The sequence below is a fragment of the Microtus pennsylvanicus genome, chromosome 1, assembly GCF_037038515.1.
Source record: "Microtus pennsylvanicus isolate mMicPen1 chromosome 1, mMicPen1.hap1, whole genome shotgun sequence".
In the NCBI taxonomy this organism is placed as follows: Eukaryota; Metazoa; Chordata; class Mammalia; order Rodentia; family Cricetidae; genus Microtus; species Microtus pennsylvanicus.
In genome coordinates this window covers 122,878,240-122,902,282 of record NC_134579.1, presented here as the reverse complement: position 1 = coordinate 122,902,282, position 24,043 = coordinate 122,878,240, and the positions used below count along the sequence as shown (strand labels likewise).

At 52.2% G+C, this 24,043-nt stretch overlaps 1 protein-coding gene across 2 annotated transcripts in view; it reads left to right on the top strand.

Moving 5' to 3' along the window:
- Positions 1–24,043, top strand: part of Tpcn1 (two pore segment channel 1) — a 60,143-nt gene that overhangs the window by 3,016 nt on the left and 33,084 nt on the right. For both annotated transcript variants that reach the window (XR_012911537.1, XM_075982113.1), the window contains exon 2: positions 316–546. Coding sequence is in view for 1 of the 2 variants with exons in the window: in XM_075982113.1 (XP_075838228.1) it covers positions 435–546 (112 nt within the window). In the remaining variant the exon portion in view is untranslated. The remainder of the gene's footprint in view (positions 1–315; positions 547–24,043) is intronic.

Genomic DNA, 24,043 nt, shown 5'->3' with positions numbered 1-24,043 from the left:
GTGTCTACACACAGGCCTGGTTTCAGTCCCCAGTTCTCTAAACCATTTGTGGTACACATTTGTAATCCCAGTGGAGGCAGGAGGATCAGAAGCTCAAAGTCATCCTCCACTTTACAGCAAGCTAGAAACCAACACGGGCTACATGAGACTCTCAAAGCACAGTTTGTATACTGTAGGTTACTGTGACAAAAGCCAAAATTCAGGGTTTTTAGCCTGGCCTCTGGTTGCTCAGCCATCACTGCCCCCGACTCCAGAACACATCAGGAACGACTATGTTTTAATCATTACCTTTTTTTAAAATCCTCCCAACCCTAGAAGATGCATCTGATGGAGCAGAGAAGCATCCCTGGCCCCGTGGCTTTGAACAGGAGCTCAAGCTGGAGACCCTTAAAAGCCCTGGCTATCGCATCCTGAGGACTGCAGGACCGGGGAACATGGCCGTGAGCTTAGATGACGATGTGCCACTCATCCTGACCTTGGATGAGGGTGAGAGTGCCCCACTGGCTCCTTCCAACGGCCTGAGCCAAGAGGAGCTGCCCAGCAAAAGTAAGCTGGGGGGCAGGTGGGTGGGTGGGACTCATACCACGTCTGCGCGGAGAGTGAGAGACAGGTGGGCTCCAGTCTCTAAGAGGAAGCAGAGTCCCTGTCACTCATCTCAAGTGTGACAAGGACTTTGCTCCTAGGAGACTGTGGGTGTGAGCCCAGCTTTGCAGTGTCCTAGGGTCCAGTGTTCCTCCAGGAGCCCTCTCTCCTGACACACTTGGCTTTGTCCCTGCTGCTAGGGGACCTTAGGCAAGCCTCTCTTCTCTGCTTCATTCATTGTTAATAAAAACATCCCCGTGGGTCCCCACCTGAAATTGGTAGGGGGGCTGAGCTCACCTGCCATCTACCCTGCATTTATCTGCCATCTCAAAATGGGGCAGAGGGCGAGCCTTGTGTTGCATTGATTAGGGCTTCGGGGTTTCACACAGTCTTTTCTGGGAATCGAAAGCTGGTACAAAGTAACCCCGAGAGAGGGTATGCGCTGTCCGTGTTGCCGACTCTAAGTGTCTTTCTGGCAGAGGGAGAGGCCTTAAAACCCTTCCTGGTCCACATCCCGAAACCATGGCTCCGTTCACTCAGGACAAGGGCTCAGGGGAGGCTGAAAATAACCTGCCTTTGTAGAGGGTCCTCAGACAGCGAACAGGGCTGCAGGGCTCCCTGTTGAGTGCAGGCAGCCTGCCAGGGTGGAAGATCAAGGGATACCACACTTACACCCACAGGGGATGACATCGTGGACCAGCACCGAGCCTGGCACCCCCATCTCTGTCCAAAGAGAACGCAGTTGGGCTTTGGGGCTCTCGGCTCCCTGGGGAGGAATGAAGGAGAGCAGTGTTTCAGGGTGAGGGTGCTGGGGGTGCGAATGCCCTACAAACCACCCTGTCACCTCATCCTGCTCACTGTCACAGTCCTTAGTGGCCGAGCAGCCTGATTTTCCCCCAAGAGCCATGCAGGACTGGCTCTGATTCCTGGTCTTAACCTGCTCTCTTTTTCAGAGCTCCTGCAAGGAAGGATATGTGTGTGTGTGTGTGTGTGTGTGTGTGTGTGTGTGTGTGTGTGTGTATACATATACATATACATACATACATACATATATATATATATATATATATATATATATATATATTTAATTTTACAAAGGTGGAAACTGAGAATCAGAGAGGTTTGAGTAAGTTTCCCAAGGACCACACAGCCAGCTAGTGAGTAAGGAAAGGTTTGAACTCAGGCCTGTGTGACTGAAGTTTCTTCCCCTTCTACCTCTTTTTCTTCCTCCCCTGGCTCCTCCTCTTTCTTCCTCCACCTCCATTCTTCACCAGTTCTTCACGCACAAATGCACTCATGCATGCATGCACACATGCAGGTGGGTGGAGGCCCTGAGAGTTGGCTGATATTTTAATTTGAGTTTATTTATTTGCTGTCTTGAGGATTTAACACAGGTCCAGCACATGCTAGGCTTGTCATGTGACCATAAAACAGAGATGTTACTGCTCCCTGCAGTTTATAGAGGAGGAAATGGCCTGGGAGAGGTCAGCTAACTTGGCCTGGGGTCACACAGCCTATGAGAGCCCTGTCTGGTTGTTCTTCCCATACCACTGTGGAGAGAGAGAGAGAGAGAGAGAGAGAGAGAGAGAGAGAGAGAGAGAGAGAGAGAGAACACCCCTTAGGAGGGCTCCTGTCACCCACAGAAGGGAGTGGCCTGAATGGTGTAGAGGTGGCTGACTTGCTAAGGATGTGCGCTTGTGCGGCAGGCCCCCTTCTAATGGAAACCTTGGCTGTCTTCATGCTCTTAGCTCCCTCCAGAGTGCCCAAGCTAGACGCAGGGTCCTGCTCTCCCACCCTGGAAGGTGAAGAGAGCGACCCAGTTCTGCACCTGAAGCCTTGGGTCGCTCTCAGGGCTTGAGGAGGAAGTGGGCCCATGAGAGAGTAAGACTAAAACACCATAACCAGAAGCAGCTTGGGGTGGACAAGGTTTACTTCTTCTCATACTTTCAGGTGACGCCCCATCATCAGAGAAACTTAAGGCGGGAACCTGAGGCAGGCGCTGATGCAGAGGCCATGGAGGAGTGCTGCTCGCTAGCTTTTCCTCACAATTGCTCAATCTGTTCTCGTATAGCATCCGGACCACCAGTCCAAGGGTGGCACCTCCTACGGTGCGCTAGGCCCTCCTGTATCAATCATCAGTCAATAAAATGCACTGCCAGTCTGACAGACAGCGTTTTCTCAAGTGAGCCCCTCTTAAAAGGACACTTGAGTTATCTTAAGTTGGTGAAAACTAACCCGCTGGGATGGACTGACGGACTGTTAATTAATTTGCCCAGGCCTTGCGCTATCTCGTGTTTAGATTTTCACATTGTCCTGAGATTCCCCTACTGTCTGAGCTGTCAACATGAACCACACCCAACCTTACAACATCCCCTACCCTCTTACACACACACACACACACACACACACACACACACACACACACACACACCTGTCCACCCTAAAGCTGTTTGGGGACTGTCCCGTCTCCACAAGGTAGAGCCCCGGTTTTGCTCAGTGTCCCGGGCCTCCTTTCCTGACTGGCCCTGTTTCCTGGGCTAGCCCATGGTGTCACTCTGCCTTCAGTCCAGTGAGTCTCCAGTGCTATTCTGAACCTGGGTTTTGGTCAGGCAGTCTGTCTGGGAGACCTTCCTGGCCCTGCTGTTTGCCCAAGGATTCCAGTTTAAGCTGAGAACTTCCTGCTCACACAGTTCTGGGAGATCTTCAAAGTCCCCTTAGAGAGATTTAATGATTCACTTTCTTGCTGTGGGCAGGGAGATAGCCACCAGTGGTAATTACTGAGTCATCTGTCACCTGCGGGGCTCTGAGTCCCATTTATCCTTAGCTTAGGGCCTGAAGGGTCAGGGACTTCTCAGGCCACTGCAGAAATGATCCTAGCTAGGTCTCTGGAGCCTCGAAGCTGGCAGGAATGACTGACAAAAGGCCCTTGTGAGATGTGAGTGATGTTCTGCCTGCCTTTGCTCTAGAACCAGGGACAGAGCTTTCTCTTCTCTTCTCTTCTCTTCTCTTCTCTTCTCTTCTCTTCTCTTCTCTTCTCTTCTCTTCTCTTCTCTTCTCTTCTCTTCTCTTCTCTTCTCTCCCCTCCCCTCCCCTCCCCTCCCCTCCCCTCCCCTCCCCTCCCCTCCCCTCCCCTCCCCTCCCCTCCCCTCCCCTCTTCTCTTCTCTTCTCTTCTCTTCTCTTCTCTTCTCTTCTCTTCTCTTCTCTTCTCTCTTCCAGTAAAGACCTCAGTTCTGGAAGCCCCAGGTCCCTGTCTACAGTTGCTATAGACGCTGGGGGTACCCAGGGCAGGCAGGGTGCTCAGCAGGCCAGCTGTCTTGCTGTCTCCTTACAACTGTGGTCCAACCTCAAGGCCTCATCTTACCTCAGTTACCTCTAAAGATGCCATCTTGAAGCATACTCCTATTCCTAGGCTCTAAGGTCAGCATTTCAGCATAGAGATTTGTTTTTATAATCTGTTGTGTGTGTGTGCACGCGCGCATGTGCGCGTGTGCGCACATGCATATGCTGTGGCACACGTGTGGAGATCAGAGGATAACCTGCAGGGTTTAGTTCTCTCCACTCTGTGCACCCCAGGTCATTAGACTTGGTCGCAGGTGCCTTTAGCCGCTGTCCCATCTGCACAGCCCCAGGAATTTTTTCCTTTATTGTTTCTTTGAGGTGGGAGGCTGGGTCTCTCTGGTTGCAAGGCGGCTGGAGACAGCAACATTCTGTGCACATGCCGGGCAGTGGTCTGGGCTGCGTGTGCATAGCTGTCCGTCTAGTGGTTGCTCCCGGTGCGCCCTGGCAGTTCCACTAGGATTTGACCTCTCCCGTGCCTTTAAGCTCACACATGTGTTTTCTGGTGAGGAACGGATCGGGGACATGAAGATGGCTATGCCCCGCTGTCCTGGCTACTTTGGTATGGCATTATTATGGTTTTCAGGTGACAAGCTGGTCAGGGATGGACCTAAGGGGACAGAGCAGAGAGACTTGATGCTCAGGCCTAGGACACAGTGCCACCTCTATAGGGAAGGCCACTGTCCCCACAGGGACCTGTGTGTGACACCCTGGCTCCTTTTCTAGAAACTTAATATAGCCTGAGCCAGCTGGCACTAGGCACCATCTGGGTGACCAGAGTTGCTGGCCTCAGGCAGATGTGGCCAAGGGCAGCTGGAAGGGATCAGCTCAACAGTCCCTCCCTGCAGTCTCACTCTGGAGCTGTGGTGGGCCAAACATTCCAGCATGCCTGTCCCAGAGGGAAGGATACCCAGTGTGGGTTCTGGAGTCAAGCCTCAGACTTTCAGAAATATTCCTAGCTTCTCCAAGCTGCAGCATCCTTGCTGTATGTCAGAGACCTTACAGTCCCCCAGCCAGGTGGCGGGGGGTTGGTAAATGCTTCAGATCACGTGGTCTGTGCATGGCCAGTCATGACCTAGGTCATGAGCTGCAGACTGGGCTCTGCCGTGAACATCTGCAGTGAGCAGGAGCCTTGAACTCAGGATGAGCTGCAAATCCCTATTGCTTCACTCCCAACCCAGCAGGAGGCTACCACCACACAGGGACACCGAGGCAGTGTAGCAGTCGGAAACCAAGAACAATTAAGTTTCCACAACCTCCCAGTTTGCCTGGCCACCTGGCTCTGCCGGAGTCATTCCTCTGGCTTTTATAGGGCAGAGTGCCGGATGCAACCAGATTGTTGGTGGTGCCAATTAAAATGAGCAAGCACCCAGCCTGCTGAGACGGAGCCTCTATAATGGAAGCTCAAAGCCTTAAGCTTCCTGGCCCTTTGCATCTTCATAGGGGGACCCTGTCTGTTGCCTCGGGCCCCCTGCCATGAAATGCCATCTCTTCCTCTGCATCGGAGAAAGCCACTGCATCTAAACGGCAGGCACAGCAGTTGGGTGCGGGCTGGCACCTGCTGCCCTGCTCCGCCAGTCACCCGAAGGAGGTCTGAGATCATGTGTGCTCCGAAAGTGTTTTATGATCCAAGTCAGGGAGGGAGCGTGGGAGCAGCTGGAAGGTTTACTGTGTTGTTGATCTGGTGGTTTCTGGCCGCAGCGTCTCCAGGACTATCTCAAGTAACAGCATGAGGCCTCCAGGAGGAAACCCCATACTCTTAAAGAAAGCAACCAAGACCAAAGCCAGGAGTGTTGGGGTCCTTCATCCTTGGGGACTTAAGGGACAGCGCTTTCTTCTGATCTTCACTGAGTGGCTTCCCTGTGTGTCCTTTCTCTGGCTCAGACCCCACTCTCCCTGCCCAGTCAGTCTGAGTAAGAAAGTTCACAGGAATCACAGTGACCTGCCACTGTGGAACCCCTGCTCCAGGCCAGGCAGCTCCTGGCATGTGCTTGTGGCCATGTGGCATCGTGACCCTGCAGTATCTAGGGCAGTGCTTTCAAGATCCTCCCACAGAGAGGAAACTGAGGTTCCCAGAGGTCGAAACCTGTCCCAGGTCACAAAGGCACGCTGGCACGCTTGGATCCAGGCATCCTAGCTCTTAGCTGATGTCCCTCCATTGGGAAGTGAGGGTCAAGGGTCAATGAGACTAGGGGTCTCATTGGGTTCTAACTTCACTTTCCCACATTAAAGTGTGTGCTGTTCCACGGTGGTGACTGCCATCTGAGGAGGTCTGTGCTGTCAGAATGGCCACCCTGATGGTGTTTGTCGTACAGTGTCTGTGGGATGACTTGGTGGCCTGGACAAAGGGCAAGGGAAAACCCCAGCTTCCTGTCGTGAGCCTCGGCCTCCTCCTCCATGCACCTCCCCCACCTGCCTTCACCACCCTCCTTAGACCAGCTCCACAGGAGAGCCTCTGGGTTTGTTTTCCATTATGGCTACGAAAATAGGATATGTCAGAAACCCAAGGTTATTGATCGGGAAAGGAAGGACACGGAGGATGTGCTTGGAGTTGGGGGACAACCGTAGGCCATGTGGATACCCTGATGCTGGAGCCCTGTGACAAACACGGAGACTGGAGGTGGATGCCCCAGACTGGAGGCTGCTGGCGCTCATGTCTTTGGTTCCCGGGACCTTCTTTCTGTCAGGGTGTGTAAATGTTTGTGGAAGTCTTGGGCCAGCCATATTGGTGTGCTTGTATAATCCCAGAACCTCGGAGGCTGAGGCAGGAGGATCCTTAGGTCAAACTCAGAAAGTGTGGTTCTGTGCTCTTAATGTAGAAGAAACAACCCTGGGCACATGGCTCGTAGCAGGTTTTTTCTTTTGGGCCACCAACCAGCTCCCAAATCAGGACATGAAGACTTCTTAATTGTTCTGAGGGCTTGGCCTAGCTTAGATTAGTTTCTGGCTAGTTTTTTTTTCTTTTTGCATTTTTTGTTTTGTTTTTCAAGATAGGTTATTTATTTATTTATTTTCCTGTGTATATAGTTCTGGCTGTCCTGGAACTCCTTACTAGACCAGACTGGTCTTGAACGCTAGGAGATCAAGCCACCACCACCACCACCAGGTCATGACTAGGCTCTTCTGAGTTAACCTGTTTCTCTTTCTTTACTTTTTGCCTCGGGGCCTTTTCCTTTGCTTTCCTTCTCGCTTTCACTGTTTCCTGTGTCTGTGTGGCTGACAGCTGCCTGACTGGCCACTGTTGTCTCCCTTCATCCTCTTCTCTTGTTCTCCTACTGTTCATTCTCTCTGCCTGCCAGCCTCTCCCGTCCTTTCTCTGCCTTGCTATTGGCCATTCAGCTCTTTATTAGACCAATCAGGTGCCTCAAGCAGGCAAATGTAACACACCACCACACACTTAATGTGACACATCTTTAAAGCAGTATTCCCTACCGCTGGCGTGTGTGGTCTGCAGGGGCTATTGCCACCCCACTCTGGTTGTCACTGTGTCACAGGCTGACATGTTAGAGTCACCAAAAGAAATGAAATCGCTGGCTGCCATTCCCATGCCAGCTCAGTGTTGCAGATCCCTTCAAGCCAAAGAAAACTGTGCAGAACCAGCTAGCCTCCTCTCCTGGTCTGAGGCCACCTCCTCCGGGTGTCATTCAAGGAGCAACAGAACCGGTTAAGGCAGGCTTAGCCAGTTAGGCAGGGAATAGAGAGGGCAGTTGGGGCCAGTTCCCACCCTTAGCTTTCAGGTCTCTTTTCTTTACCGAATTTTGTTTTTTGTGCTATAGCTCCAACCCAGAACCTTGTGTTTGCTACGTGGGTGCCTCACTGAGCCACACCCCCTCCTTTAGTGACTTACCTTAGCTGGTAATGAGGGTTTATTTACTGTTTTCTTTTTGCTTTGATGATTTTTGTGGGGGGACAGTGTTGGGAATTGAACTTATGGCCTTAGCCATGATAGCTGAGCATTCTGCTGCTGAGCTACACCCACAGCGTGGAGGTGTTTATGTGTATGTGTGTGTTTTGCCTTTGACTTTGAGATATATATGGAGATTCAAGCAGAAGTTAAAATTTTTTAAAAAAAAAATAGGAGTCTGGGGACTGGACGGATAGTTTATGAGTACTGATTGCTGTGTTTTTGTTTTTTTTTGTTTTTTGTTTTTTTCAAGACAGGGTTTCTCTGTAGCTTTGGATCCTCTCCTGGAACTAGCTCTTGTAGACCAGGCTGGCCTCAAACTCAAAGAGATCCGCCTGCCTCTGCCTCCCGAGTGCTGGGATTAAAGGCGTGCGTCACCACCACCCCCTGGTTGAGTACTGGTTGCTCTGGCAGAGGACCTGGGGTTCTGTTTCCCAGTACCCACATCAGGTGGCTCACAACCCCTGGTAACTCCAGTTCCAGGGGGAATCTGGCGCCCTCTTCTGGCCTCTATGGCCACCTGTACTCACATGGTGCAGACGCTGTAAGGTAGGCACATGCACACATGAATAAAAATAAATGATGTTTTTTTTTTTTTTAAAGATTTATTTATTTATTTTGTATACAGTGTGTTCTCTCTGCATGTATGCCTGCAGGCCAGGAGAGGGCACCAGATCTCATTACAGATGGTTGTGAGCCACCATGTGGTTGCTGGGAATTGAACTCAGGACCTCTGGAAGAGCAGTCAGTGCTCTTAACCTCTGAGCCATCTCTCCAGTCCCCAAAATGATGTTTTTAAAAAAGTTTTTAGAACTAGTAATTTGTTATCCCGTCCTTCTTTAAACTATTGCCTTCTCGTCAACTGAGGTTATGTTTTCTAATGGGCAGCTCCTATGTCCTTCCGACGGCGTTGTCTGTGTCTGTCGTAGAGAATGCAGGAAATGGCCTATGGTGGTGTAACAGTCTCATTGACGCTCCCGGGAGCATGCAGTGTGCCAGTTCTGTTGCATGTATTGTAGCTCCTGGTGCACTTAGGGGTGGGAGGTGGGAGGGGCAGGAGGAGGAGAGGTACGGGCTCTGGAGAGATTAAGGCTGAATGATGATTTTATCACATTTTAGAGGGATGATGGACGGGAGGTGAAAGACGAGCCAGAGACAGCTGTGCCATCTGGGCAAGTGGCGCAGCAGTGCTTTAAGTACAGGGTGCGGTGGGAAGGTGTGAGAATATCACCAGGGTGATGGAGAAGGCCTCAGGTACCTCAAGCAGGGGGCTACTGTCCTGTTACAGGGGTCTGAAGATTTGCCTTCAGAAAGGGGTTAGAGATGAGTGACAGGACCAGGTGGGGACTGGGGGCGTGTCTTAGCAGTAGAGTCCTTGCGGAGCCTGTAGAAGACCCTGGGTTCAATCCCAACCCACCAAAAAAGGGAGAAGTGGGAAAGTGGGGGGAGGAGGAAAGACAATGTGGCAGTGGCCCAGGACGGGCCACCACCTTGCCTGTTTGGTTGAGCTTGGTGTTTAGGGGGTTCCTGGGTAGTCAAGCAGGCACTGTTCTTGTTCTAGCCTGAGCTTTGGCCTTCTGGAACCTCAGCTTCTCACACGCTAGGAGGCGCCTGTAGGTGTAGAGTTTTCAAGTGGTCGGAGACACTAGAGCATGGATGACGTCACTCATTCAGCCGGAGGGGGACAGATCCATTCAGGTGGTGGGTGAGCTGGCCAGGGCTTCTTAAACTGTTGTCTACAATTTTTTTAAACACTATTTTCTGTGTGTGTATATGTGTGTGTGGGCGGGGTACATGTGTGTATGCACACATGTGTGCGTGTAGAGGGCAGAAGACAAACAACACGTGGGGCCTGAGCATCAGACTCAGGGTCCTCAGGCTCAGTGGCAAGACCTTTACCCACTGACTCGTCTCAGCAGCCCAAGAAATTTATTTATTCAAGACAGTTCTTTGGTATGTATAATTTTACCATTTTTTGAAGATGAAGGTAAATTTTCACCCTAAATGAGACCAATGTGCTTGTCTGTTTTTACATGTTTTAGCCATGTTGCGGGATCAAATCTTGGCTGAATACTTGACACTGCAGGATGTGGAGACTCCAACGTTTCCTAGAGCTGATCAGTAATTGGATTTTATAATCAATACTGAGAACGTTGCTTTGCATAAATTCTTAGTACACAACGCAGGAGTAAGTTGAGTTCCTCTCAAGCTATTAGAAATTCTGTCCTAATCCTTAACCAGAATTGATTTGAGGAAAATTTTTTTTTAATTTAAGATGTTCAAGTTTAGCAACTCAGACATCAGTGTTTAAAATCAAACATTCTAAAATACAGTCCAAAGATAGAATATGAAGTATGACGATAGGAAAAGAATTTAAAGTCTTTGTTTTTCAACCATGGCTTAAAAAATGGGATCTGGGGAGGGTAGGAATCAAGGTTAGGATGGGGGACCAGTCCTCCCCGGCAGAGGACACAGCCTAGACAGAGGAAGCAATGGTGTGGGATGAGTGTGGGCTCTGAGGTCAGAGCAGCTGAGCATCAATCAAGCCTAGCATGGACTGTGCCCCTCAGGCAGGCGATAGCACGCTTGAGTCCCCTCGTTCATAAAGAGGTGGTCATACCAAGACTGCTCTTTGGTACTGGAGTGAGGCTGCAACAAGAGCCTTCCTAGTGACTGCGGGATCTGGGGTGTTCCAGGTGGAGGCTTGGTAGATAGCCACCATTATGGCTGGTTGGTGCTGGAACAAGGAAAAGCAGCTGACAGAGAGGCAATCTTGACTTGGCTGGAGCTATGGAGTGTATTGGGTAGGACTCGTGTGGTGGTATTATATATAGATAGTTGTCCCTGAAACTAGTAACCACAAGGTGAGTTGGTCTTGGAGACTCTGGCCATGTTGTGGGGACAGGAGCGAGATTTGGCGAGTTATTCTCTGGCTCGGGCTCCCCAACAGTCCGTGAACCTCCCCAGGCTACGTGCATTGTGCCTTGCTCAGCTTGGAAGCCTACCACCCTCCTGCTTCAGAGGTACTGGGAAGCAGGCGGACTGTCCCAGGCTCCCCTTCCCTGGCCAGGGAGCTGCTTAAATTAGTCTCATCCTGGCAGCAGGAAGCAGGAAATGAAAGCAGACCCCCCCCCCAGCCTCCTGCTGTGTCCTTCCTAATCCCCTCAGTCCAGCCTCAGGTCAGAGACTCTGCTAAATCCAGGCCCCCTGTGTTAAAGCCCCCTGCTGTGTCCCTGCTTTCCACCCACACCCCAAGCCTTCATCCTGACCAGGGATGTCCCTCTGCTCAGCTCTATAGCTATTTTCCTCCCAAAGTAGAAACCCTCTCTCAGAGCTGCCCACCCTGCCCGCTGAGTGTCCAGTTTAGATACTGGGATCACGGATTTTATGAGGTGCCAGATTGTGGCTCAGGAGTCGTCTCCCTCCTGGGGTTCTAGCTGTGGAAGTGGACAGTGTAGGGCACGGTTTCTCTGTGGAAGGCTTGGTTATGATCGGAGAATGCCCTGGAGAAATTGGTGGTGGCTTCCCCGCCTGCGCTGGGTAGGGTGCTTGCAGACCCCTCCTCATTTCCTGCAAGTGTCACCTTTGTTCCTTGGCTGGACAGAGAATACAGTAGCTGTAGACGGAGTGACTTTCATGCCACCTAAACACAATCTCTCCAGCCACTGTTGTTGCCCCTGCACACACACACACACACACACACACACACACACACACACACACACACAAACACACTCGCTCCCATGCTGCAGTCCAAGCCTGTGGAGGTGCAGGAGGAAGGCATCCACCAAGGCAGGCCTTGAGCCACACAGGGTCTGTCCCTTTCAGCAAATGCTGGTGGGAGCTACTGGCGGTGACTGCAGAGCCTTGCTATCTCTATTTTAGGCTGAGTCCTTAGTCGTCAGGATAAAAAAAAAAAAGGGAAGGAGAAGAGAAATGGATGTTGTTGGCACGAAAGAGATGGGAGGAAGTCAGCGGGGGCACTTGCCTTTAACTCAGCACTCGGGGGGGGGGGGGGCAGAGGCAGGCAGATCTCTGTGAGCTCCAGGTCAGCCTGGTCTACAGAGTGAGTTCCAGGCTACACAGAGAAACCCTGGAGAGAGAGAGGCCTAATGTCTAGGTGACTTAGAAAGGCCCGTTGAGGATTCAGCCTCAGACTGCCTGGCAGCGAGGACCTGAATGTTGTTGACATTCAGGAAGGCTAGTGTTCCATCTGCCTAAACTGCCAGGCCTGACAGACCGCTGAGGAGCCCAAGTTGGATAAAGGGAGGTTGTTTAACTACTAATTGTTTCACAGGGCTAGAGTACACAGACAGCTATACATAGTCAGAGCTACATTAGGCCTCAACTAACAGTAAATACTACACTTTTTTTTTTTGAGATATATGTCATGTAGCTCAGGCTATTCTTAAATCCTCTGTGTAGCCAAGAATGATCTTGAACTTTTAAAAAATATATATATTTATTTTTATTTCATTTGCATTGGTTTGTCTGCAGGTATGTCTGTATGAGGGTGTTGGGTCCCCTGGAACTGGAGTTACATACAGTTGTAAGCTGCCATGTGGTGGCTGGGAATTGCAGTTGGCGCTCTCAGCCCCTGAGCCATCTCTCCAGCCCTCTGATGGTGAACTTCTGATCCTCCCCCGGACCTCCTGAGGCTGGGGGTACAAGTGTGGACACTCCCCCCAGCCATAAAACTTCTGTGTTTGTGACTGATTGTCTAGCAACACGTCTCTCACCTGCTGTTCTGGAACTAAAATGCCACTAATGTAAGATTACTGTAAATATAGTGGATTCTGGGCTGCCAGATGGCTTAGAGGGTAAAGGTGCTTGCTGCACAAGCCTGTGACCTGGGTTCAATTCCTGGAACCTCCATGAAGGTGGAAGGAGTGAGCACGCTCGCAGCGTTGTCCTCTGACCTCCATAAAGCACCACACCATACATGCTCACCCCAAACACCCCCCCACAATAATAAATAACATCTTTAAATGGTAAAAATTGGATTTATAAAATGCCATGAGACTTGTATTGTTAGTACCAGCAACCTCCATTTTTGTTTTGTTTTTGTTTCTTAAGACAGGTTTTCTCTGAGTAACCCTGGCTGTCCTGGAACTCGCTCTGTAGACCAGGATGGCCTCAAACTCAGAGCTCCACTGCCCTTTGCCTCCTGAGTACTGGGATTAAAGGCGTGCACCACCACTGGCCTGGCTTAGCACCAACAGCTTCTCTGAAGCCTGTCTTGGTAGTATAAAAGGGCGGGGTGTGTATCTCAGTTGGCAGAGGGTTCTGTCCCCAGCACCACATATGCCCAGCACTTGAGAGGTGGAGGCGGGAGAACCAAGAATTCAAGTAGCTGTCGATGATCAAATCATAAACTGAGGCCACTGGGTCAACTTCGCATTGACATTGACAGTGAGACAATTTATTTTATTGTTTGTAGATGTGTGCGTGCGTGTGTGTGTGGTGTGCATGCATGTGTGTGTGCGCGCGCGTGTGTGTGCGTGCATGCCTGTGTGTATGTGTGCGTGCATGTGTGTGCGCACATGTCCTTGTGCACATATGTGCACGTGGGTATGGAAACCTTCGGTGCCCAGAAGAGGGCTTCAGGTCCCCTGTAGCTGACGTTACAGTTATAAGCTCCCCACTTCAGTATTGGGAATTGAACTCTGGTCCTCTGCAAGAGCAACAAATGCTTTTAACCACTGAACCATCTGTCCAGCCCCATTTTTGTTGTCTAAAAATTTTTAAATTACATTTATTTATATTATCCATCTGTGTGTGTGTGTGTGTGTGTGTGTGTGTGTGTGTACTTGTGTGTGTGACTGTGGTAAGGCTCACGTGGGGACCAAAGGATAGCCCGTAGGAGTCAGTTCTCCCCTTCCACCATGTGAGTCAAAGGGATCGAACTCCGGTCCTAGGCTTGGCTTCGGGTGCCTTTACCCAGTGAGCCTTTTTGGCAGCCCTGTGTTTTGTTGTTGTTGGCTTGAGACAGAGTCTTACAACGTCGCCCCTGGCTGACTTGGGATTTGTAGACCAGGTTGGCCTCAAACTCAGAGAGTCCAGCCTGCCTCTGCCTCCCAAGTGTTAGGATTGTTCTGGTTTTGTTTTTTGAGGCAGGGTCTCACAGCATAGCCCAGACTAGCCTAGAACTTGCTTTAGTTGTCCTGTCTCAGTTTCCAGCAACTAGGTGGACAGGTGTGCCGCACCTCACCATCTTCCCATAAGCCTCTCTCACAGAATACTGGGGTCCGTCTCCGGTATTCTTCCCTTGCTGTAGGCCTGGCTCCTTTCCCTCCCTGCTTTGCCTCCCCAGCATGGAGCTGATCCCGGAACATGGCCACATAGCTCTGCACCCCATCATACAGTGGCCACCCACAGCCCCGCTCCCGGAGATCCGCATTTGTCGTATCTAATCTGGGTTCACTTTGCAAACTGATGGGTTCCTGACGGTTGTGAGAAAATGGGGTTTTGGCGAACTGGCCGAGAATCACATTACCATCTCATTTGCCCGGTTCAGGCTGGTTTATAAATGCATTCCAGTTGGTGACAGCAGTTGGAGCTGGCTGGGTGGGATGGGGTAGGGAGGTAGAATGCCCAGCCGGGTAGGTGGCTGCTGTTTCTGAGCTGTTGTTCACACAGCTCTGCCTCCTCCTGGCACTGCAGGTTTGATAAAGGCAAGACCAGGTCTCATATACCTTCCCTGTGCACTTAATATCTGAAATGGAGTCACAGCCTCACCAGCCCTGGAGTCCTCGCTCGTGTCCGTGTGATCTGCCCAGGATAGCCATGATGAGGCCTGCACTTTGAACATGGAGGTCTCGCTCAGCCTCCAGCCTGCGTGTTTCTTGTAATTGTAGAATCAATCCGCCTATGTCGCTTGGTCCCCCACCCCCGCACCTTCCCTGGTGTCTGAGTTCCCGACCCTGCCATTTGGAGATTGCCTGCCATCTCTTAAAGATGTCTCTCTTTAGTGGAATGCAACTTCATTCCATTTTCTTTCTCTTGCTCACTTAGCTATTGTGGAAAGTCAGCTGAGTGAAGACTGAGCTCGGCCCTGGCTAATGGCCTGGAGCCGCTCCAGGCCACCGACTGCATCGGCTCGCACTTGTGGGTGGTCGGCAGCGAGCGTGATATCTTCCCTCTGTGGCTCTCAAGGGTCCCTTCTTCTCATGAGCTCGGCTGTTCACACTTGGCTGGCCTGCCTCGTCATTTGTGATCATGGTCGTCATGCAGACCCTGAAGCGGACCTGGAACCTCACCAAGGCTTGGATTTTATTAGTATTGAAGCCACTCGGCCTCTAGGCCAGTCGGCCGTTTCAGTCTGTTACATAGTGGGCTTTCCCTTCATTTCTGTCTGGAGACTGAGCATTGTCCCAGAATGTGGAGAGGCTGCGGAGCCTGGAGAATTCTTAGGCTATAGGAATCTGTGTGACAGAGGGCTAGGGTGGCCACAGAGAAGTCTGGGCTTTTAATGTTTCCTCAGTTGTGCAGGCTTCTTCAACAAACGAAGGAAGCTGATGTGCCAGCCGAACCCCTTAGAACAAAGCTCTAAGCATTTTTTGTGCTGAGCCTCAATTTCTTCATCTGTGAGACGATGTTACTGATCAGCTAAGTCAGAGACTGTGTAAAGATTAAACCGGAGATTCTCTGTGCTATCCAGTCAGCAGGGAGGGGCAGAAACTTAGTAACAGAATGTCAGGATTCCGTCATCAACAATGCGGCAGTACTGCAGGTGTTGCCCTCTTGAGCCCTGAGTCACAGAGGAAGGTCTCTCTCCCAGAGTCCAGCTCTTCCTCATTCTGAATTGGGACTTCCTCTTAGGGATTGGGAGCCAGTTTTCTGACTCGAGCGGTCGGGGCTGAGCATATGAGGATAGTTAACTTCCTGGATGCCCCCCCCCAGCCCCCTACTCCCCACCCCTGTGCACTCTAGACAGAAATCTGAGTCTAAGGATAGTTAACTTCCTTGATGCGCCCCCCAGCCTCCTACTCCCCACCCCTGTGCACTCTAGACAGGTATCTGAGTCTAAGGATAGTTAACTTCCTGGATGCCCCCCCCCAGCTCTGTGCACTCTAGACAGGTATCTGAGTCTAAGGATAGTTAACTTCCTGGATGCCCCCCCCCAGCCCCCTACTCCCCACCCCTGTGCACTCTAGACAGGTATCTGAGTCTAAGGATAGTTAACTTCCTGGATGCCTCCCCCAGCTCTGTGCACTCTAGACAGGTATCTGAGTCTAAGGATAGTTAACTTCCTGGATGCCCCCCCTCAGCCCCCTACTCCCCACCCCTGTGCACTCTAGACAGGAATCTGAGTCTAAGGATAGTTAACTTCCTGGATGCCCCCCCAGCCCCCTACTCCCCACCCCTGTGCACTCTAGACAGGAATCTGAGTCTAAGGATAGTTAACTTCCTGGATGCCCCCCCCCAGCCCCCTACTCCCCACCCCTGTGCACTCTAGACAGGAATCTGAGTCTAAGGATAGTTAACTTCCTGGATGCCCCCCCCCAGCCCCCTACTCCCTACCCCTGTGCACTCTAGACAGGAATCTGAGTCTAAGGATAGTTAACTTCCTGGATGCCCCCCCCCCCCAGCCCTGTGCACTCTAGACAGGTATCTGAGTCTAAGGATAGTTAACTTCCTGGATGCCCCTACTCCACTGTGCACTCTAGACAGGTATCTGAATCTGAAGATAGATGCCCACCCCATCCCTCCGCCCACCCCTGGACTGTCAGGAGCTCCCCTCCAGGCCTCCAGAGCCGGTCTCTATTGTCTCTTCAGGCTGCCACCCTACTAGACTAAGGCAGCAGGAAAGATACCTCAGCTCAGGCCTGGTCACTGACCACCCAGCGTTTCAGCTCCCTTGAGATGTGGTGTGCCCATTGTGCCGGGATATCCAGGTCTTTTAGGACATACGCAGGCTTCCTCCTAATATCACTTTCTGCAGGTACCTGTGCCCCGACGGCCTTTTTTTCTGAACTAGGTGGCTTGCAGCAGCCCCAGCCCCAGACACTGCTGGTGCAGCGTTCACAGAACTGGGTCCAGGCAGCCCTGCTGGCAAATGATCCTGGTGGCCTCAGACAGGGCCCAGCTACAACCCTGTACTGGTTGAATTTGAGTCAGTTCTGTCCTCTGAATATGGGCTGTCTGCTGACCTCCTGTAGGGGCCCAAAGAACCCCAGTCCCTGAAGTGGGGCTCACAGTACTTCAGGTGCTTCCAACTAACCATGGCCAGATGTCTGTATAGATGCTGAGGTGTCCACCAAGGAGCAGCAAATCGAGTGGCATGTATGTGTGTGCATATGCATGTATGTGTGTCTTTGAGCCCTTACACGTCTGAAATGTTCTGAGCACCCTGCAAGTCAGGTGCCCAGTCAGTACTAGGAGTACATGAGGTGCTGGTGAGCGTAGGGACCCACTGTGTTTCACATAGTGCCCCCATTCTGTGGATGACGGCATAACAGCAGAGTCCAGCTCCTGGGGGGCATCCTTAGAACAAAGCGTGGTCCGGAGGAGCTCCAGTTTGCATGGTCACCTTCACTGTTGTTAGTCCCCTGCCTCAGCCTTACCTCTTTGTGACTCTTTAAGCTTCTGGATTTCAGAACCCTCTGAGCTTTCCAAGTCCACCTACCTCTCACTTGCTGCCTGCTTATGCTTCTAGCCTGGGCTCCCCACTCGACACCTGCACACATACAAACACACGCGGACACACACACGTTCTAGAATGTGCTGCTTCTCAGTTTTCCAAGTGCTAGCATTATAGACATAGCTAGTCCCTCCTCTTGTGTGGTTTTGGGGAGTGGACACTCCAGGCAGTACCACCTGCAGTTCCAATGGCACCCTTGGTCTCCTTTCTCAGCCCCCCTACACACACACACACACACACACACACACACACACACACACACACACACACAGACACCATCTGCCCATACTCCTCCCCTCTCCTTCCAGACTTCCCAGGGCCAGCTGTTTCTGTCCTGCTCCCTCCTGCCTTCTTTCCCTCTCTCAGTTATTGTTTGCAGCCTTCTGGCTCTTTGCCTGCCGAGACCTGGCAGGGCAGGCTGCATGGATGAATCCCTTTGGATTTGCCACTCAAGTCCCGGTCAGGTGGCTGAAATCAGAGTTAGAGCTGGCACACGGCTTTATCCTGACCACTTCTGAGCCAGGATTTCTTCTAAAACAGCGCTTGACCGGTGAGCCGTCCTGCGGTGCCTTCTGTTCCTCCTCGGGCCCTAGTAAGCCTTTGGCAGGACAGGCATTGAGTTAGTGCCAGCCATTGAACTAGGAAGGCCCTGGGCCAGCTTGACCTTCCTAGAGGCCAGCGTGTGTGCCTGGGTGTGCCTTCACTACAGAGCTGATCCCCGGTGCACTCCCCACCCCGTCTCACAGCCAATCAGAGAGTAGAGCTTGGAAGAGAGCTGCGTGCCTCCTGCCTTCTCCACCTTAGCCTCCTTCCTGTTCACTTTCCACCCTGCCACTCTGCACAGGAGCACAGCCCGCCGCCCCTGCAAACACCCCCAGCAGCACTCTCCTTTGTTTTCCCTCTCAGTGACAACTGGCAAGCAGCTCGTGACTGCTTGTTGTCATTCTAGTGGGCTCCGGTTTCCAGAGAGCTCCGGGTGCTTTCTGGGTATTGCATTTATTTCTGCTGTGTCCAGAGCACAGCTGGCATGGGTCCCAGTGCGTGGTGGAGAAACTGAGGCTCCATGGAGAAGGAATACCAATGGTTGAAAGAGAGGCACATGGCAGGGGTTCTCTTGGACCGCGGAGGACATGCGCGCAGGGTGTGTGTTTAAGAGTGTGAGCTGAGGGCAGTTGGAAAGGCAGAATATTGTGACTTCCCAGCACCATGCTGCTCTGAACTCTTGCACTGGGCCAAGCCGCTCACTGCTGCCTTTGGGAGCAGAGCTCCCACCCAGGCTTTTTACACAAAGCCACATCTCCAGGCCTCAAGGCCAGCAGTGACCGGTTTGCCTGCTGGGTGTTCACAGGCAGCCCAGCCCCTCCTGCCCATCCACTCCCCCATCCTTCTCCCTCCCTTGCCTCTCTTCCCCAGCTTTATGGCTGGCATATGGAAGCCATTTCTATTTATCCACTGCACCAGGATGCTGCAGCGTGCTGTGCTCCAGCGAGCGGAATCCTCAGAGTCCCTGCAGGGCCATTTCGGAGGCTGCATGCAAAGCAGCCAGCTGTTTGCAGGGAGCGGCTGGGCCCCTTATATCAGTGTAGAGGCGGCCTTGCCATCTGTGCACATGGGTCATCCCGGGCTGTCTGCGTCTTGGACGGAGGCAGTCCGTGTTCTGTCAGAGTCTGGGTGGTTGTTTTGTGTCCTGCTGTTTTTCATTCCTTCTCCGTTCTCCGTTCTCCAATAACTCTGTGGTCATGTCCCTGGGCTCTTGGCCAGGGCTGAGGGAGGAGTTCCGGGGAGGGGATCACACAGCTCTTTAGTGGTCAAGGTCGTGTCTGTCCGCTCAGCCTGATTCTCAAAAAAGTGCCCTGCCCAGGACACTGGCAGTGAACACACTGTTTACCTCTAGGGAACGGTCCCCTAGGCTTAGATGCCGACCTCTCAGTGCCTGAGTGTGTCCCTGAGTCTTGCCTCCTCTGGCTTGTTCCAAGCTCTGGGTACCAGAGCCAGGGAGACTGCACTTCTGCTGCCTGTTGGGACCCTGCCTCCCAGACAAGTGGAACCGCAGAGGCCAAGGCCAGCTGTTGTCTTCAGAGGAAACTGGGGAAGGCCAGCCTGCTGATGTCATCTTGGCCCCTTCATGGTGCCTCCTGTGGTATGCCTTGCTTCTGGCCATGCAGGTCATCTGGAAGGTGCTTTCGTGCTCCAGGCAGGGACAATACCAAAGTCCGAGGGAGGATGCTGGTGGGGTCTTTAATGGTCTTGAGTTGGAGAGGGACTGTCCCAACAATCTGTGATGAGGGGCTGCATCCAGTGTGATGTTGGGTGAAGCCAGCTCTTTCACCTGGAGACCTGTTACGTAGTTCACACGAGAAGTTCCATAGGAGGAGGCTGGGCAGGTCTTGTCACCATGGTAGTTGGGTGCCAGTGGTCAGTGGGGTCAGGGACAGATCATGCACTGCTTCCTGTGAGCTGGCGGACCTGTTGTTCCACACTCTCAGCGTAGACATATCCCATCTGCCCTTCGGTGGGGCCCCTAATTGTCTTGTCCCTCTGGAACGCTGCCTGCCGAGCCCCTGAGCACAGCTCAGAGAAGGGACAATGGGCCCTTAGGAGCTGGAGTGACTCCAGCCTCAGGCACAGGCAGGGAGTTGCAGCTCAGACTGCAAGAGCTTTTGGATCTGGAGCCACCAAAACCTCCACATGAAAGGGCTGGGAGGACCAGTGGCTCCCTGCCCACCACTTACGACCTTTCTGTAATCCCTAAATTTCCTGCTCAGCCACCTGCATGGGCAGAAGGAGGCTTTATGAAATCACCTGTGGCTTCCCTGAAAAGCCCTTCAGTGACCCAGGTAACTCAGAGCCTTTCAGCCCTCTCCCTGTGTGAGAGCCACTAACAGCTCCCGAGCCTTGCCAAGTTCTGTGTCGCCTTCTCCACGGTGAAGGGCTGAATGGTTGGCACATGGTGGGAGGAAACACTCAACTGCCCACCCGGACATGGGAACTGCGTGTCTTTTCTGTGCCTTCAGAAGGGTCTGTCTTGATCGCTCTTGGATACAGAGGGATCATGTCGTGCCCCTTCATCACACCCCGGTGCTGCCTACTGCACTGTGGGTAAACACCGACGGGTCCTGCACCTGGTGCTGTGTCCTTGGCCTCTGGCTGCCTACAGTTGGGTGCTCTGTGGGAATGTATGGTCTTCAGGGAGAGATCCTTGATGTCACTTCAGTTCTGCAGACTTGTTTATCCCTTATGCCCTGGGCTCCGGGGACACACCAGTGACCGTGACAAAGGTCTGTGTCCCTGGGGAGCAGGCAGGCATGCCAGGTTCTAAGCGTTCACTGGGCCATGGGGGTCAGAGGTAGAGACAAATGGCCGTGGGATTTTGCAGGGGAGTCAAGGGCAGAGTCTGTCCTGAGGCAGCATGAGGGTGGGAAGTTGAAAGACCTGAGAAAGCCGATTGCCTAAAGGTCTCTCAGGCCAAAAGCTCCAGACCAACTAGGGAGCCAGAGTGGTGGAGAAGGGGTAGATGGAATAAGACACGAGAGAGGCATTTGTAATTGGAGTGTGTATTGAGGGGCTAAATGCTTAGGTTTTCCCAGGGAGGCCGACACTGTGGTATCTTTGAGGCAGAAAACCAATAGCTTAGTTTTTGTGTGTGTTTGTGTGCATGCACGCGTGTGTGTGTAAGAGATGTGTATGCATGTGGGGTGGGTATACATGCCCATGCATACTTATGTGGCGGCCTGAGGTTGTATTCCAAAGTCTTATTTGAGACAGGGTCTCTCACTGAACCTGAGGCTCCCAGTTGGCCAGGGAGCCGTTCCCAGGACCTACCTAACTCCCTCTCTCAGTGCTGGTGTTCTAGCCCCACCATATGCAGCTGGGGATCTGAGTGAGGGCCTCTGTGTTTATGCCACAAGCACTTTACCAGCTGAACTGTCTCCCCAGCCCTGCTTTAGTGTTCTTGGAGTGGTTATGCTGAACTGGGAAGTTAACACACACACACACACGCGTGCACACAAACATAAACGCAAACATATGCACATACACAGAGATACACCATACACATAAGCTCACACACAGGCATACATAGAGACATGCAGACACAGATACACATAGACACACACATACATACACAGAGACATACAGACAGATACACATACACACACACAGACATGCACATGCACGAAGGCACACAGACAACACACACAAACACACACAGAGACATACACAGAGACACATAGATACACAGACATACACACACGCATGCGCACACACACATAGACACACAAACTCACAGTGGATTTCTCTGGTATAGAAAAGGCCCATAGGGCAGGACAGTAAACGGACAAGACCCTGGAAGGGTTTGGGTTGGTCCAGGGCAGAGATGGCTCCAGCTGTGACAAAGCAGAAGCGTCAGTGAGAAGTGAGATTAAAAGGACAATTAACTTGACATAATTGTACCTATTTTGTATAGTACCTGGTGCTCATTTGCAATGTGGCAGTGGCCGGAGAAGGGAGAGTATGAGGCAGGAATCTTTGGGGAATCATTTTGATCCTAGGGGTGGGGCATGTCCACTTCCTCAGGCCCCTCCTGCCTGTGTTAATTCAGCCGTACACTCTCAGCGTCCCTATTCTGCCTCTTCACAGCCTGCCCGCTGTCCTCTGGGGCAGATCCCAAGAATCCAGGCAGATTTTCTCACATCTGATCTTGGTGTCAGCTGGAGCAGCCCAAAGGTGCTCCCTCTAGTGAGGGAGAAGCCATCCTGTCCTGGTGTTGTGCCTGGTGCACAAGCCTCACCCTGTGAGTGTTTGTCCTTTCGGTACAAGCTGAGTGGTGTCCCGATAGGTTGGTGGGCCGAGGCTCGTCTCCTGGATGCTGACAGTGTTGTTGTCGTGTTGGGGCAGTGCAGCTTAGCTAGGCAGTGATGGTGGAAGGCCTCGGTCCCTGGCACACAGTCCAAGAGCTGCTGACGCCTCCCTGAGTTTGGGGTTGTTTCACAGGCCACCTGCATCTGCCTGCCTGCTTTTGTGGATTAGGTAGTTGGTTTGTGGTTGATTTTTGTTGTTGTTGTTGTTGTATTGTTTTGTTTTGGGCCATCTTAGGAATCTCAAGCTGGTCACAAGCTTTAGGGGAGGGTGACCTTGAACTCGGATCCTCCTGTCTTAACCTCCTAAGTACTGGGATTGCAAGTGTATGCTGCCAAGCCCAGGTTTGATTTATAGATATGTGTGGTGCTAGGAATTGAACCTGGGTCTCTGAACACGCTAGGCAATCACTCTGTCAGCTGAGCCACATCCTCAGCCCTGCCTGTGGCGATTGCTGCCTACCTGTGAAAACACTGATACCCCCAGTCGCACGCTCAGATAGGTCAGCCTCTTCTCCCGAGTGGCGTTGAATCTCTCTGCTCCAGCATTGGTGGGCAGTTGTTTCAGAGCCTCCTCCAGAGGCCCTTTGTGGGGGTACTGGCTGCCTCTGCAGGTGCTCCCACAGAGGGTGGAGCACAGGCTCTCCAGGTGCCTCCAGGGGATCTGTCCTCTGCGTGGAGACATTTGCCCTGTGAGCAAGGCAGTGCTGGATTTGCATTCGTGAGCAACAGTTAGTTCCAAGTCACAGTTCATTTCTGGGATAAAATAAAACACGCATGTGCCCAAATTGAAGTAGAGCTCAGCACTGACTTGATATTTTACGTAGTCTCTGCCAGTTGTTCCCGAGTCCTGAGGCCTCGCTGTACACATCTGCCCCCACTGTCCCTTCTAGCCATGTGTAGTCTGTAGCTGTAGGGTGGTGACATGCTGCCTCTACGGTACCACTGTCACCTCCCTCTGCAGAGCCCCCTGGTGCTCTGGATGAGCAGCTGCCGTCCATGACTGATGCATTGCCTGCCTGCGAAGACTTTGTACTCGTTGGGACATGGTTTTCTCCTTAGGCTGGGCCCGTGGAGGATCTTATATAGCAGAGAGACATGGTTAGGTGGAACTTCCCAAGGATGCCCACACCTGCAACAGAGTGACCAGTGCATCCCTCTGGGGTCCTACTGCCAGGGCCCACATCCTGGCTCAGCCTCTCCCAGAGATACATTTGTAACAGGACGCACCCTATAGGGTCCTTGTGTCTCGGGACTCTGTCAGTGTGTGGCACGTCACACTAGAGCTCGAAGTGATGCTGTCCTTGTGTCCCTGTTTGTTCCATTGGCACTGTCCCTCCTGTCAGGAGTTTCCCCTGCGTACTGTGCACACCAGCACGGTCACACACACACATATGCACATGAGACTTGCTTCAGAGCTGTGACCAGCAGAGGAACAAGGCGTCTGGGTTGGACAGGAAGAAATGAATCAGACAGTCTGATCTTCCACGAGCGCACCTTACAAGGTATCTGTAGGAGGAGCCCGGTATTTAGACACTGTCATGCACAGGGCTGTTGGGAAGCTGTGGGGGCGCCGAGGATGTGGCCCCAAGGTGGAGCACTTGCCTGGTGTGCTGGGGTCCCTGAGTTCCGTCCCCACCGTGGGACTGGGGTGTGACGTGGTAGGATGTCTGGAGGTGTTAGATGTGAGCGATGGAACTCAGCATTGGGGATCTGAAGCT